Source organism: Prionailurus bengalensis, chromosome E1, assembly GCF_016509475.1.
Source record: "Prionailurus bengalensis isolate Pbe53 chromosome E1, Fcat_Pben_1.1_paternal_pri, whole genome shotgun sequence".
In the NCBI taxonomy this organism is placed as follows: domain Eukaryota; kingdom Metazoa; phylum Chordata; class Mammalia; order Carnivora; family Felidae; genus Prionailurus; species Prionailurus bengalensis.
The window spans coordinates 10,305,600-10,321,411 of record NC_057347.1 but is presented as its reverse complement, the minus strand read 5'-3'; the positions used below and the strand labels follow the sequence as shown (position 1 = coordinate 10,321,411).

Below are 15,812 nucleotides of genomic sequence, written 5' to 3'. Positions count from 1 at the left end.
GGGAAGAAACTATTCCCAGAATCCCCCAGTAGACCTCCTCTCAGACCCTGTCGCCCACAACTGGATCCCATGTTCATCCTGAATCAGTCATCGGCTGGGAAAACACACTTCATTATTGGCTTACGTCGGGGCTCTCAACCCTGACAGTATATTAGAATCAGTTGGGGAACTTAAACAAAAAAAAAAAACCCAAACATATTAATGCCCAGGCTGCACCCTGGAACGTGAATCAAAGCTCAGGATCCATGATAATGGTATGCCTGTGCAGGTTCATCAGTCATAACAAATGCATATATTGATACAGGGGAGGCTGTGTATGGGTGGAGGCAGGGGGCTTATGGGAAATCTCTGTACTATATACTCCATGTGATGTGAACCTCACACTGCTTTTTTTGAAAGAAAGAAAGAAAGAAAGAGAGAAAGAAGGAAAGAAAGAAAAAGAAAGGAAGGAAGAAAACGGGGCCCCTGGGTGGCTCAGTCGGTTGAGCATCCGACTCTTGATTTTGGCTCAGGTTGTGGTCTTATGGTTCATGGGATCGAGCCCCGTGTCAGGCTCTGTGCTGACAGTGCAGAGCCTGCTTGGGATTCTTCTCTCTCTCTCTGTGTCTCTCCCCCACTCTCTCTCTTTCTCAAAATAAATAAAATAAACAATAGCAAATATTGAAAAATAAAGAATTAGGGAGCACCTGGGTGGCTCAGTTGGTTGAGTGTCTGACTTCCACCCAAGTCGTGATTTTGAGGTTCATGCGTTTGAGCCCCCCATTGGGCTCTCTGCTGTCAGCTCAGAGTCCGATTTTGATCTTCTCTCTCCCTCCCTCTCTGCCCCTCCCCTGATCACTTGTCTCTCAAAAATAAAATAAACACTTAAAAAAAATAAAAAGGGCGCTGGGTGGCTCAGTCAGTTGAATGTCCAACTTCTGCTCAGGTTGTGATCTCATGGTTTGTGGGTTCAAACCCTGCGTCGGGCTCTCTGCTGACAGCTTGGAGCCTGGAGCCTGCTTCGGATTCTGGGTCTCTCCCTCTGTCTCTGACCCTCCCCTGCTTGTGTACTCTCTCTCAAAAATAAATAAACAAACTTGGGGAAAAAAAGGAAAAAAGAAAGAATTAAAAAAAATGTTTAAGTTCACCATCCCAGGCGTTACTATCTTTTCAGAAGTCCCGAAAATTATAATATTCTAGCATGCCACCAGAGTTGGAGAACTATTGGCTTCAACTATTTGGTATTTGTCTCTAAGTTGAGGACAAAGTCACCTGTCCCGGGGGGGGGGGGGGCGGTGAACATCTGAATGAAACAGGGATTCTGTTACAAAGAGGGAGGGGTGGACTTTCCTCAGGCAACAGTGAGTCTGCTGGGGACACCGTGGTCCACACCGTCGGTCCAAACCAGTCACGGTGACTGCAGAGAAGCAGTTCCTAAAGAAGCAGGGCACTCAGAGAAGGGGCTGGCCCCCAGAAATGGCAGGGCCCAGGGGACCTCAGAATCAGAGCTGGAGACGGGCGTCCACAACCGCCGTCTGCCGTCCTCCCAGACTCCCTGAGGGAAGTATGGTGGGTTTCCCCATTGCCTGACCTCAGACGTGGCAGGAGACCCAGAGGGGAGCCCTGGCCATGGCGTGCAGGGCCCTGGAGATGGTGTGGGGAGGGGGAAGGCCCAGGATGACACAGGGCCAACCTGGGGGTAAGGGGAGGGACAAGAACCACCGCAGGTCACGGTTAGGTCCCTGGGGTCCATGACAAGGGGTGTGTGATGCGCCCTTAAATGGTCACCTTTAAAAGGCCCAGAAGGTTCTCCATTATCGGCCCAGCGCCGCCTTTTCCCGGGTGTTTTCCTTGTCTGTTGCTTCATGCATTTATTGCCCGTCCCCAGCCACGAAGTTCCGCAGTTAACTTGTTACCCCAGCATAACCCAGCCCACCCTGACCAAGACACTCCCATCGACCGTAAGGTCAAGAGCACAGACCTCGTCTGTTTCTTTCACCACCCAACACCGCCCGCTCAGTGTTTGTTGAATGAATGAACGAACGCGTGAAGGAACTCTTCCCGTTTTATGACAACAACACTTTATCGTTTGGAAGAGGCTACGGCTAGCACAAAATGATTTTCTAATCTGAGACTCTAAACGCTAGAAGCAGCCAAACAAGGGAACCAAAGGATCATTTTGCTAATGTGGCTACGGGGCCAGGAACTGGGAGGTGACAGGTGCCCATTGCGAGCAGCAAGCTGGAAATGTCACCTGATTTTCCTTGGTAACACGTGCGTTGTGACGATTCTTGGCCATTTGTGTTCGGGACAATGGCAATTGTTTGGGAAGGTTGAATCGTAATTGTGCAAATATTGTTTTCCAGCTCATTTCTTCATCCAAGAAAACCGGTAGAAAGAACAACAATAGACTGAATCATGGTGTTGGGACAAGATCAGGTTTTTGTGGGTTTTTTTTTTTTCCAATTGTTTTTCTCTTGGGTTCAAATCTAGTTTGAAAAGAGGATTCGACCAGTATGGGTTGGGTTTGGGACATTTGGAATAAGACAGGTTACATGGTCCGTGGTAAGCTTTGTAATGATAGCGACAAAGAAGGGGAGAAGGAGAATGGAGAGAAAAGGAAGGGGAAGGAGAAAGAGAATCCGGGTTTTTACCTGTCTGCTGTAAAGGTTCCCTCTGGAATAACGCGGATCAAGTCTTTGGAAGCCCCGAGGCTTCTTTTGTCTGAGTTGGGTATTTCCAGCTCTTTGCACAGCTCCCGCTGCAAGGGTTTTAGGGAGCCACTCAAAACGTCACTGCAGGTGACATTTCTGTAGTATCAGGAAAGAGCAGATGCCCTAGGGACGCGGTACCTGTGGCTGGGCACAGTGAAGTGAGACCAAGTGACAATGCTTCCTGAACCTCGGTTTCCTAACCTATAAACGGGCTCACAAGCCTTACTGCGTGGGGCTGCCGGTGGGTGCTGAAGGAGAGAAGGAAGTGGGCTTCCTCCTTCCCCCCACCCCTGGCTCTGCTCTCTCACTTATCAGAGCGATGCCTCTGGGAAGACAAGGGACCTGAAGTCTTTGATCAGGTCTTTGATCGGTCTTTGATTATTATTTTTTTTAGGTTTATTTATTTATAGGGGCACCTGGGTGGCTCAGTCGGTTAAACCTCCGACTTCAGCTCAGGTCATGATCTCCAAGTCCGTGGGTTCGAGCCCCGCGTTGGGCTCTGTGCCGACAGCTCAGAGCCTGGAGCCTGCTTTGGATTCTGTGTCTCCCTCTCTCTCTGTCCCTCCCCCGTTCATGCTCTGTCTCTCTCTGTCTCAAAAATAAATAAACATTTAAAAAAAAAAGTTTATTTATTTATTTTGAGAGAGAGAGAATGAGCAGGGGAGGGGCAGAGAGAGAGGATTCCCAAGCAGGCTCCGCGCAGTCAGCCCAGAGCCCGTTGCGGGGCTCGAATTCACAAACCCTGAGATGGTGACCTGAGCCGAAATCAAGAATAAGTTGCTTAATGGACTGAGCCACCCAGGCGCCCCCAGGGTGTTGTCTTTACTGTGAAGATGTTTTCAGTTTCTGGCTGTTTTATTCTAGAGTTGGCTCATGTGAGCTTATAGTCACCTAAAGTAAGGTAATTTCAGATGAGAAGATGGCAGGAAGAATGGGAATTTGGAGCAACCAAACCCCAATGACGTCGTGTAAATTCATTCACGGAAATATTTGTTGAGCACCTACTATGAGCTAGTCACTGACTTAGCCTCTAGGGATATACGGTGAATACGACAGAGGTCAGTGCTCGCATTAAAAAAAAAAAGGTTTTTTATTAGTTTTCTTTATTTTTGAGAGGCAAACTGACTCTTTGATTGACTCTTTGATTTCGACTCAGGTCATGATCTCACGGTTCGTGAGTTCGAGCCCTGCGCCGGGCTCTGTGCTGACAGTGCGGAGGCAGCTTGGGATTCTGTCTCTCTCCCTCGCTCTCTGCTCCTCCCCACCTTGTGCTCCCTCTGTCTCGCTCTCTCAAAATCAATAAAGTTAAAAAAAAAATAAAGCAGAATGTGAGGCACCCCACAGGCAATCTGCTAGGACGTGGCCAAGACGGAAAGGAATCCCACCTCCTTGCGCAGCCAGGCGGAACATTCCATCACACACGTTCTCAAGATGAAGTATGACTAGGCCTCCAATAAGAGGACGTCACAGCACCATTCGTCTCACAAGGGTCATCCTAACTTCGGCTGGTATTCGGGGACACTATCTGTGTTAACTAATTGGCTTCATCCAGAGGACAAACGTCTACACGACAGGAGGCAGTTCTGCGACTTGGAGCAAGGTGCTGGTAAAGTGCGGCTCCTACGTTGGGAGACAGGGGGCGCTGTTTCGCTGGCTGTTCCCGTTTCAAAAAGGTCGCTCCCAGGTCCTTGGGAAGGAAGAAGAGCACCCGGCTTATGAGGCTGGCTGGAGGCTTTCTTAGCTTTTAAAAAGACTTACGCAGGTTTCAAAGAGGCCGAGAAAGAACATACCCTGACAAGTTTTCGGAAGTAAGCAAACGGAAGGGAGAAAAACCTGTTCCTTTATTTTTGACAGGAGGGGATGAAGCCTCTTATTTTTAATTATCTGCCCTGGCAGTGGCATGGTCTGATTTTTGGTCTAGGAATCTCCTCTGGGTGCCCAGGGAAGAATGAACCGGAGGGGAGCAAGACCAAAAGAAAGGACACCACTCGGGAGGCTCTCTGTAGTACCCAGACCAGGAGTGTGATGGTGAGAAGGCAGAGCAGGACTTACCTGGGCGCTACCTGGAGGCACCCTCCCCCACCCCTCCCACTCCCCGGGGGGCCTTGCTGAGGTCTTGGCCCTAAAGAAAAGCAGGGAGTCAGCATGCCTCCCAGGTTTAGGCTTGAGCCGTCCTCTGAGGGATGAGGCCACGTTGGCTTAGAGAGGAAAATCAAGAGCTCTGTCCTAGGCCTGCTAGCAATACGTTCGTGTTAAGAATCCAAGTTCAGGGGCGCCTGGGTGGCTCAGCCGGTTAAGTGGCCGACCCTTGATTTCGGCTCGGGTCATGAGCTCCCTGTTCCTGGAACGGAGCCCTGCGTTGGGCTGTGTGGTGACAGCGCGGAGCCTGCTCGGGATTCCCTCCTTCCCTCTCTCTCTGCCCTTCCTGCCTCTCAAAATAAATAAATAAACATGGGGGGGGGGGGGAAGACTCCAAGTTCGTTATGTCAGGTAGGCAGCTGGATATATGGATTAGGAGCTCAGAGCCAGAACTGGAGACTTTCATTTGGAAAGAGGGTAGGAGAGTCGAGGCATGGAGTCCCAGGACCCCGGAGGTGAGGGGTGTTGGACGGAGGGGTCACCGGGCAGCGGGGCTGGGAAGGCTGGCTGGGCGGTGGGACGGTGAGTCTGCCCACTTGGGGGTTGGCGGTGCCCAGACGAGAGCAGTTTCGGCGGAGCGGAGGTGACAGAGGCTCACCTGGCTGGCTCCGTGGAAGCATTGGGCTGTCCGAGAGCAGATAACCCACTGTCCGGAGGAGTCTCTCTTGGGCAGGAGAGTGGGGAAAGGAGGCACTAATTAGAGGGGCAGAGGTTCCGGGGAGGATTTGGGCTGCATGAGTAAATTGGATATTTGCAAAATAAGGAAATGGTGCACCCAGTGAACATCCAAGCAGTACAAAACTTCACCCTCTGCCTGGTCCCCCTCCGCTTCCCCTCAAGTGGAGGGGATGAAGCCCAGGTAACAGCTTAAGGGCTTTTATTTGAGGTTGTATTTGGGTTTGGGGGCGGGGGGGGGGAGGAGAAATAAGATGTGAGATATCAGAGGCTGGGAATGATCCAGCACAGAAGGGGGACCAGTGATGGAGGGGAGCTCCAAGGGGGATAACGATGAGAGTCAAGGTCAGGAGCAGGCAAGGTGGAGAGAGGCAGGTGGCCCTGGGACAAGTGGAGGGTTGGCCTTTGTTGGGAGCGAGGACGTTCTGGCACCGGAGGTGGGGGGGGGGGGTGGGGGTGGTGCCGGGAGGACGGCCATGCTTTTACAGTCAAGGCTCCTGTGAGCACCACCACCTTCACCCCAGAGAGGGGCCAGCCCCAGTCATTGTGACCTGCCGCCAGGAGGGGGCGCCAGCCTGCCATGAACCCGGTTCGCTTCAGCAGGTCTCTCCCCCACCTACCCCTGTCCACCTGCTGGCCAGGTTGGGCTGATTCTTGGCTCTTGCTTCAGACCATCCTCCCCGGACCCTGTCCCAGCTCTTCAGGCCTCCAAGGCCAGACCCCTGGGCCCAGGCGGTCCCTGACCAAGAACTGTCAGGCACTGTGGGTCCTGGGTGGGGAGGGGCGGGGGGTGTAGGGGGCTTCTGCCCAGGAGCTGCGCTCGGAAATCACCCAAGGGTTTCGAGTTGACCCCTGCATGGTCTCACCGAGGGACCCCTGCCCTGGGTGCCAAACCCAATGTGAGAGGAGCACTTTGGCCTCCAGTTTCCGAGCCACTTGCCATCAAGACAGCCCCCTCGGTCACCCCTTCGCTGGATACACCAGAAACGGAGCTCACTCCCCAAGTCGAGATGCAGGATAAATGGCTCCAGGACACCAGTGGCTCCTGCCTCGGGGCTCTGGGGGCCAACGCGGGACTTTGGGGAGGCCTTCAGTGCAAGTTGGGATGAGAACTGGCTGGGGCGGGGGCACGGGACCGGGGAGGATGCAGGGGCTGCAAAGGAAGCAGGCGCACACACTCCTTGGTCCGGCTGGGGAACTTTTATTGGTCTCTACGTGTCCAGCGAGGGGGCGGGGACTTGGGGAAGTGAGGCCCGGGGCCCAGATGGGAGTGGGGGCATGCAGTGATCCTCAGGGGAGCAAGAGGGGGGCTCCGGGAGCAATTCTCCCAGGGCTGGACAGAGGGGCAGGGGTGCGGCGCGGGGAGGCCAGCCAGGTGCATGCAGCACTTCAGTGACGGGTCATCTGCGAAGAGGACACAAGGGGGCAGTGAGGCCCGTGTCCTGCGTGGGCCCAGGGGCTCCCAGCAGCCGAGTCTCCCCAACAGCCTCCGCCCCCACCTCTCACCTTGGCCAGGCTTGGGGGGTATCTGGCTTTGAGGGACTCATCGTTCAGCAGAGGCCGCACCAGGCAAGAGCGTCGGTGGGAAAAGGTCTCAAAGCTCTTCTTGCCGTGGTAGGACCCCATGCCACTGTTCCCTGCGGGGAGGAGCTGGCTCAGCCCCCGGTGGCCCGAGACCCCCAGACCCTGCCGACCAGCCTCACGTGCCCTTTCTCTGAGCCTCCCGGGGGTGGCCGATCCCTGGCGGATGCCCCAAGGGACACGTCCACGCTGGGGACAACAGAAGGTGCTCAGAAGAGTTGTTTCAGCTGTGGGACCTCCGGGCCATGTCCCCTCTCTCAGGGCCTCCCTGAAGCAGGACTGGTGCACCAGGTGACCGTTAGGACCCTCTAGGGTCTCAAGGTCGAACATGGCTGACGGATGTGCCGGCCGGAGCCAGAGGCTCACACAGGAGAGGTTAGTGGGGGTCTGAGGCCCAGGGCTGCTCTGGTCCCTCCTGAACTCCCAACTCAGGGCTGTGGAGGGGGGACACCTGGAGGGGGCAGGCAGGCAGTGAGCTCAGCCCCAGACTCACCCACACCCCCGTAAGGCAGGGAGTGCACAGAGTTGTGGACAACGACGTCGTTGGCCGTCACGCCGCCGCTCGAGGTCTCCGAAATCATCTTCTTAATCACCTGCAACAGCCGCCGGCCCCACCCCCGCCTCAGTCTCCTTCCCCGACCCCCCAGGCCCCTCCCCACTCTGTCTGGGCACATCCCAGAGCCTTGGGGGTCAAGTCGATGGACTGGTTTCAGAGCGGAGGACGAAGAGGCTCCGAAAGGTTAAGTGACTTGCCCAAGATCACACAGCGGTAAGCAGTGACGCTGAGATTTGAACCTTGGCCCGTGGACCCCTGGATCCTGTTCACGTGAGTGCTGTGTCGGGACCCCCCCCCCCAGGACCCTGGGAGGAGGGCACCCCAGGCCTACCTTGTCATTTAGAGAGAACACATAGAGGGCCAGGGGCTTCTCCCGTTGGTTGATGAACTGGATGGCCTCCTCCAGGCTGCGCACACACACAATGGGCATCACGGGCCCAAAGATCTCCTCCTGCATCACCTGGGACTGGGGGTCCACGTCTGTGAGGATGGTGGGGGCTGGGACGGGAAACAAGCGAGGGTCAGCGGGTGCAGAGGCCCCCACCCGCCCTGCAAGCCCAGGCACCTAGCTTCTTCCTTCAATTCCTGTACAGGATTCGGGTGGGGCGCGGGTGAGCCCCCCCCACCCCTGCCTGGGCTCCATCACAGCAGACCAAGGAGAGAACTGTGGATTAACCTACACGTGGGGGAAACCCAGGGTCCACATCTGGAGCGGGCGGGCACTGTGCCCCGCTGGCCACCTGAGCCCCTGCCAGAGCCCTTCAGTCTCCGACAAGCTGGGGGCCGAGCGGGGTCACATCGGGTGACCTTCAAGCCTGGGCACCGGGGAGCCCCTCCAGCTGGCCACTCGTTACTCTTGGGGCCTTGCCGTTCAGACCCCCTGCTGATGCCGCCTGGGCCTGGTGGGCAGAGGGCTTCTGGGCTGGGGATAGGCTTCCCGGGAGTCGTGCCCAGTCCCTGCCTGCCGAGACCCCCGGAGCATCCCCCCGACCCCCTCCCCCGCCAGGCCCACTGGATCGCGTCTGCTCCTCAAGGATAGCTGTCCACCCGCGGGGACCCTGGCAGCGGGCACGCACGCACACACACACCAAGGGCGAGCACACACACCGATGTATCGGGTGGCCGCGTCCCCAGTGCCTCCGTAGGCGACTTTCTGACCCTCCATCAGGCCCATCACCCTCTGGAAGTGCCGGGAGTTAATGATCCTTCCGTAGTCACGGGACTTCTTGGCATCCTCCCCGTAGAACTCCTGCGGACAAGAGGTGACAGGTTTCAGGTGAGGACGTGGACCCTCATCCTGGCCATGGGCTGAGGGGCGACCTTGGCCTGGGAGCACCCAGGGGCACCACCTAGCCCAGGACTGCTGAGCTGTCATGGCACCTGCAGTGCTCCAAACTTTCACGGCGTATGAACAGCTGCGAGACAGCATTATTTGAAAGAAATCTGTGCACGGTTGTGTGGACGTTGTCAGAAGATCGAATGTGTGTCTTCACGGAGAGGAAGAGTGTGGGACGTACGAGGAAGGTGGCAGTGATTGTCGAGGCGGTGGGTTTCTAGCTGGAGCTTTTGTTTCTTTACGTCTTATTCCTTTATAACCTTTTCTGAAAACTTTCTTTTAATGTTTCTTTTTCAGAGAGAGACACACAGAACGTGAGTGTGGGAGGCGCAGACGGAGAGGGAGACACAGAATCCCAAGCAGGCTCCAGGCTCCGAGCTGTCAGCGCAGAGCCTGACGCGGGCCTCGAACCCACGAACCTCAAGATCGTGACCTGAGCCGAAGGTGGACGCTTAACCGACTGAGCCACCCAGGCACCCCCTTTTATAACCTTTCCCAAATTATTTACAGTGAGTGTGGATTATTTTGATGACCAGGGGAAAAAAAAAAATCCAGTGTGTTCTAAAGTCTAGACCCACCTCACTGCCTTGCAGCTTCTCACTCAGCCCCAGGGACCAACACTCACTTTCAGGGACTTTTTGAGCTTCTCCACAATTTGGTTCTGGATGGAGGGGTCACAGAGGATGTAGTCCGGGGCCACACAGGTCTGGCCACTGTTCATGAATTTCCCCCAGGCGATGCGTCTGTGAAAATTCCAGATTAGATTGCATCCCGCGAGGCATGGGAGGCTCCCTCGGACAAACATCTTATTCCATTATCTCAGGGTCAAGGTAGGAGGGGCTGAGCACTGGGGGAGAGCTCTCAGGTACCCAGAAGCCAGAGGCTCCCTAACGTCCCACTGGTTTCTAGACACTGGACTGAGCAGATGCATGTCCCTGGACGTGTTTACAAGGGCCGATGGCATCACACGTGCTAACCTCATCAGTGACTGGTGGGGGGTTTCTGGGAGATGTCTGGGGTGGGCAACCTTGTGCCTCTCTGTCCATGCCCTTGAGCCCTGCATGGCCAGGTGTTATCTCTGCTCGGGGTCCCCACACCCTGGAAGGCCACGCACGTGGGATGTGAAAGGATTCTGGCTCGACCTCTCTCCTGCTGGAAGCCTTCCCAGACTGCCTTGCACCTCTTTTGTGGGTATGGTACCCCACCCCCACCCCCAGCTCCCACCCAAGACCGCAGACACCGTGAGGGCAGGGACGATATCTGTGTCCCTCACGGCAGAACTGTGGTCTGCGTGAGCTGGAGGGCAGCCAGAATGGCCACTCACCTGCAGGCGACATCCAGATCACAGTCCTTGTCCACATAGCAAGGGTTCTTGCCCCCTAGCTCCAGGGTGATGGGGGTCAGGTGCTTGGCTGCGGCCATCATGATGATCTTGCCCACAGCGGTGTTCCCGGTGTATAGGATGTGGTCAAATCTCTCCTTGAGGACCTCTGTGGTCTCAGAGATGCCCCCATTGATCACCGGGTACAGATCCTTCCGTGCAAGGAGAAGGCGGGGCTCAGAAAAGACCACAACACTTCCTCCTCGCCCTGCCCACCCGGCCATCACCAAACAGACCCCCTCTCCTGACCCCGGGACTCCATTCACCTCAATGGGAGAGGCCGGCTGTCATTGGCCCCAACCCAAGGCTTAGCCCCTTGCTGCAAAAATTCACTATTTCTCAACCCCCAAAGACCTGGGGAGCACCTCACCCTGTCCAGGTACTGAGGGATGACGGTGGCCAGCAGGTTCGCCATATTCTCACTCAGCTCCGAGGGCTTGATGACCACCGCGTTCCCTGCAGAGCACGCAGAGTCAGGGCCCTGCCCTCCCAGTGACCACGCCGGGAGCCCCTCCGTTCTCTGCGTCCTTGGCGGAACGGACAGAAGAGCAGAGGGCAGGCACCCACAGAAGCTGCACCATCCGCCCTCTGCGGAGTTCAGATGCGGGAGGAGGGGGAAGAGAAGGGAGGGAAGGGCCTGGGCCCTGATGGGAGAGCAGAGCTGGTCCCAACTGGTGGGACTGGTGAGCCCAGATGCATCTAAGCTGAGAGCCACCCGGCCCCGCATACACGGCCGGCAGAAAGGGGTGGGCCGAGGTCACTTCTGAGCCAGGCCGGGCTTCGGGCACCAGGGGGGCCGGCTAAAGAGTTTGCTCCCTGAAGCCTCTGGGGAAATTCAGACCCATCACACCACTCCCTGAGCCCCAGCTCCACCCCATCTCTGGCTCCACTGGGCTGGGACAGTGATCCCTCCTGACGCCCTCCCGAGACAGAGCCCGAGTACCTGCAGCGATGGCGCCCACCATGGGCTGGACCGTGACAGTGAAGGGATAGTTCCAGGTGCCGATGATGAGGACCACGCCCAGGGGCTCCGAGTGGATGTAACACTCATCCTGCTGGGTCTGCGGAGTCTTCTCCACGGGCTCGTCCGCCGCCCACTCGGGGAGCTTCTTGATCACGTGTTCGATCTCTTCCAGGACATACACCACCTCCTCGTAGTAGGCGTTCCACTCATTCTGCGGTGGCGAGGTGGGGGTGCTCCGTGTGAGCTCCCCGGTCAGAGATCCAGGGCCGTGCCGCCAGGCCTCTGCTCAGGGAGTCACCGGGGCTGCCTGTGGTCCTGGCTCACTGGGCCCTAGACGTGTGACCCTGAACGAGCTGCCCACCCTGTCCTAACCTCAGTCTCCAGATCTCGAAAATGGGAGCATTTTTAGTACTTCACATGCTGGGTGGGCACGTTGGACACAGCCTGGCATGTTCAGCTGCCAGGGTGATGGGGCTGTCTACTGTGCGCTCCCCAGGCCAGGGGTCCGGGCTACCGAAGGCACAGTGGGGCTGCGGGCAGAGCTGAGGATTTGCCGCTGGGGTAGTGGGTCTGCGAGGGCCCCTTTCTGACAGTGTGGAGGGCCCGGGCAGTTTGCACATGCCAAATTCATGGTGCCTAAAAGGACCTCAGACCTGGGTGATTTGAAGGTCATTAATGGCGGGGGGGGGGGGTGCGGAAGTGAGCTGAGGAGGGTCCAGGAATTTATAGATTAAAATGAGACTTGAACTCAGGACGAGCCCTAAGAAGGCCACCTTGAAGAAATGGGTACAGGTTAAAGGCTGCCAAAGAGAGGAAAAAATCCAGGAGAAACTCTCAGCGGGGGAGAGAGGGAGCAGGCCAAGCCTTCAAGGGATCCTCCTGGAGTGGGTGGGGAGGAAGCCATGCTGCAGGGGTGAGGGGAAAGGAGGAGCAGACAGCAGGAAAATAAAACACTTCCATGAACTTTGGCTGTGAGAAGCAACGCAGAAGTCGTGAAGCTTTTGTTTTAAGATGAGGAACCAGAGATTTGAAAAATACAGCAGCGGGGGCCCGGGTGGCTCAGTCCGTGAAGCCTGGGACTCTTGATTTCGGCTTAAGTCATGATCTCAGGGTTTATGAGTTCGAGCCCTGCATCCGGCTGTCTGCTGTCACCACAAAGCCCGCTTCGGATCTTCTGTCCCTTTCTCTCTCTGCCCCTCCCCTGCTTGCTCTCTCTGTCTCTCTCAAAACATATAAATAAACTTAAAGAAAAAAAAGTTAAAAAAAAATACAGCAGCAAAGGACTGTGAAACAGGAGGGACATGAGCTCGAGAGTCGCTCTGCTCTCCTCCAAGGCAAAAATGGAACGGGTGGAGGCAGGGCCAGGCGACTTGGGGGCAGCAAGGCGAAGGGGTTGAGAATTTGGAGGTGTCTGATTTCGCTCAGGGTGAGGGATGGACGGGGAGGGAGGGCCCTCTGGGAGGCCAAGCTGGGATGCTCTCTGGTTAGGGGAACCCAGGTGGCCCTGCGTGGGGCTGAGGGCTGGGAGAATGAGGAGACCCGACGTTCGGGGTGTCGTGTCCCCAGGACAGGGCTACAAACGGGGCGGGGGGGGGGGGGTCTCACGCTCTGGCGCACCCTGTGGAGGTCCGCTGTCAGCGCGCCCGCGATGTCCTTCTCGTGCTCCTTGATCATGCGCCGCAGCGCCTCCAGCTGCTGGATCCGGAACTGCAGCGGGCGCGTCTTGCCCAAGTTGAAGGCGGCCCTGGCCCGCTGCACGACTTCGCCGATTTTGCTCATGGTGCCTGGGGACAGAGAGCATCTTGGAGCCGGGGAGGAGGACGGCCGCATCCCTCATCACCAGGACCTGGGGGCTGCAGAGGCAGCATCCTCATCGCTCCTCCGCCGCGTTTCTTTTGTAAGAAGAGAACGATCCCCCAGGAGAGCTGGGGAAACGGCATTCTTTTGCCTTCTCAGCTCTCTCGCCCAGCTGTCTGGCCCCCCGGCCCCTGAACTGATCACAAAGCATGTGCACGGAGGGCCAGGAAGCAATGGCATGCGACCCTAACTGCTCACGGTGAGATCCTGGCAGTGTGCGAGGGAGGGGAGTGCAGAGGTGGGGGAGGCCCTTCCTAGCATCTCTCAAGCCCCGCCCCCACCGCTACCCGCTTGCAGAGCCGGAGACACTCCCCCCGCAAACACTCCAAGAGCTCCGCACACCCAGCCACGCCACATTCCGGATTAGATTGGCTGGCCCGGGTTGGGATTCCACGCCCGAGCTGATTAACGAAAGCCCAGCATCAGCATACCAGCACCACCTTCCTGGCTCTGCGATTGGTCGCAAAAGCATTAGCTGCCTTGCGGGTGGAACCAGCCTTGGCCTTTAAACCAGTGCGTGCCCGCAACACCTGTGAGACACAGGGCACACGCCAGCAGAAGTCTCCCGTCTCCCAGGGCCTCCGAGTTGCACACGGACGCGTGGAGGGGATCCCTGCTACCAGGGCGAGAAACCGTCCTGGCACACTGGGCTGGTTCTTCTGGGGGCCGTTCGGCTGCATCTAAGCAAAAGCCTTTAAAACGTTATTTCCCTTTGAGAGTGTAGGTCCACATTCAGGAGCCTATGGAAAGGACAGCGTTCCTAAACCTGAATGAGAAAGGTCATCAAGTCTTTATGTAACGGAGAAATACTGGAAACATCCGAAAGGTCCATCAGCGACTGAAATGAGCCATACAGCACCTGGGTGATGGCCCGTTGTGCAGGATTTAGGAGGGAGGCAGAATAGATGTTTCTGCACCTTCATAAGGGCACTGGCTGTCTGTGCCGGATGTGTCCCAGGCACGAGGCATAAGAAAGAAAACCGGGAGCAGGGCAGCAGGAACACTAGGTATGCATGTGTGTGTGTGTGTGTGTGTGCGTGTGTGTGTGTGTGTGCTCTTGAACACGCAAGACTAGAAGGGTGGCTCCCAACATGGCGACCATAGACGGGGGTGACATCAGCGGTGACCTTCGCTTCCATCTTCCGCGGTGTTTGACTTCTTTTGCAATGAGCTTGCATTTTTAAAAAATGCTTTGTAACTTTTTGACTAGGTAACACATGTTCGTGGTGGAAGAAATAAAAGATAACAAAAGGGGCACAGAGAAAAGCCTCCCTTCTCCCTTCTCCCTCAGCAATTCCTTTCCGTCTTCCCGGAGACACCCCACCTCTTTCAGACACTGCATAACTGCTAATAACAGGAAGAGAACCACGATAAGACTATTTCTACTTTGCAAAAAAAAAATATATATATATATGCCATATATTATATATGCATATGTTTGATATATACATATATATGTATGTAAATATATGCATATATGGTATATGTAGTGTATATGGTATATATAATTTTTTTTGGCAAAGTGGAAATAGCTCTGTGTGTGTGTGTGTGTGTAATCCTGCTTGAATTCCAGCAGGTGGTTTCTGGGATCTCCACTGCCTCCCCTCTCCACCGTGCTGAGCCCCACCCCAGGCCTTCTCTACAGAGAGGAGGGGCCCCTGTTGGCCTCCAGGGCGCTCCTGCTGACCACGACCCCAGCCACACAGCCTCGCAGGAAGGTCCTGCTTCCCTCCCCAGCCTCAGGTGGTCAAACCAGAGCATCAGCCTCTGGCCAGCGGCCCCCAAGACCGGGCGGTCCAGGGCGGAGTGGGTGAGTGAGACGGGGTGGGCACTTGGTCCAGCACTCAGAACCATGTGGTCTCTGGGAAGGAGCCCCCTCTGCACAGCGTTAATGGCACTGCCTCTCAGTTATTAGCGATTCACGGAGCTGGAGGGCGTCTAACATTGCACCTGGCACACCGGGGAGCAGCTGGAGCTCCTTTCCCGGGACCAGCTGCCTTCGCACGTCTCCGCATGCCACCTTCTCACCTGTGCCGACTTTGCCCCCGGACGTCCCCGAGGATGGCTCCCCCTCAATCCTCCCCTTTGATCCTCACAAAAACTCCACAGCAGCGCCCCGGGGAGAAGGAACTGTTAGGAGTCCATTTAACAGCCGAGCAAAGCGAGGCCAGGCCGAAAGACACTAGGTGTTCTCACCTAGGGGAAAAAAAAAAAAAGAACGGGGTGGGAGGAAGGGAGGGGAGAAGATTACCTTTGACACAGCCTTTCCCAGCGCCTTGAGCTTCTGGAATGAGCAGCCTAGAGGGGACACTTTTAAGGACCCTTCTTCCAGCCCACGTGGCCTGGGAGTCCCTGCCCAGGAAGTTTGTGTAACAGGAACAAAACAGTATTCAAATAGGGGTTGTAGCTAACGGACCTCTCCTTCCTATGAGCCCCAGCTTTGGGGATTAGGCCTTGGGTTGTTTATTTTTTTTCTGTTCTGAAATGCAAGAATGCGTCTGTGAAGGCTTGGGTGGGGCGCACATCCAAGCTTCAAAAGGAGCCTCTGTGTTTGCCCTGGGCAAGGGGGCCCTGATTGATTCAGCCTGGCATGCACCTCTTCCAGATTTCCGAAATTCAATTGCCAGAGG

General features: G+C 56.1%; 1 protein-coding gene across 1 annotated transcript; it reads right to left on the bottom strand.

Moving 5' to 3' along the window:
* Positions 1–6,692: 6,692 nt before the first annotated feature.
* Positions 6,693–15,543, bottom strand: ALDH3A1 (aldehyde dehydrogenase 3 family member A1). Its single transcript, XM_043583253.1, has 11 exons — positions 15,434–15,543; positions 12,943–13,109; positions 11,305–11,536; positions 10,732–10,817; positions 10,305–10,513; positions 9,606–9,723; positions 8,752–8,893; positions 7,976–8,142; positions 7,582–7,681; positions 7,014–7,144; positions 6,693–6,911 (listed from the first exon to the last, which is right to left on the bottom strand). The coding sequence occupies exons 2-11, from the start codon at positions 13,102–13,104 to the stop codon at positions 6,897–6,899; spliced, it is 1,362 nt and encodes a 453-aa protein (XP_043439188.1). The 5' UTR covers positions 13,105–13,109; positions 15,434–15,543; the 3' UTR covers positions 6,693–6,896.
* Positions 15,544–15,812: the final 269 nt, after the last annotated feature.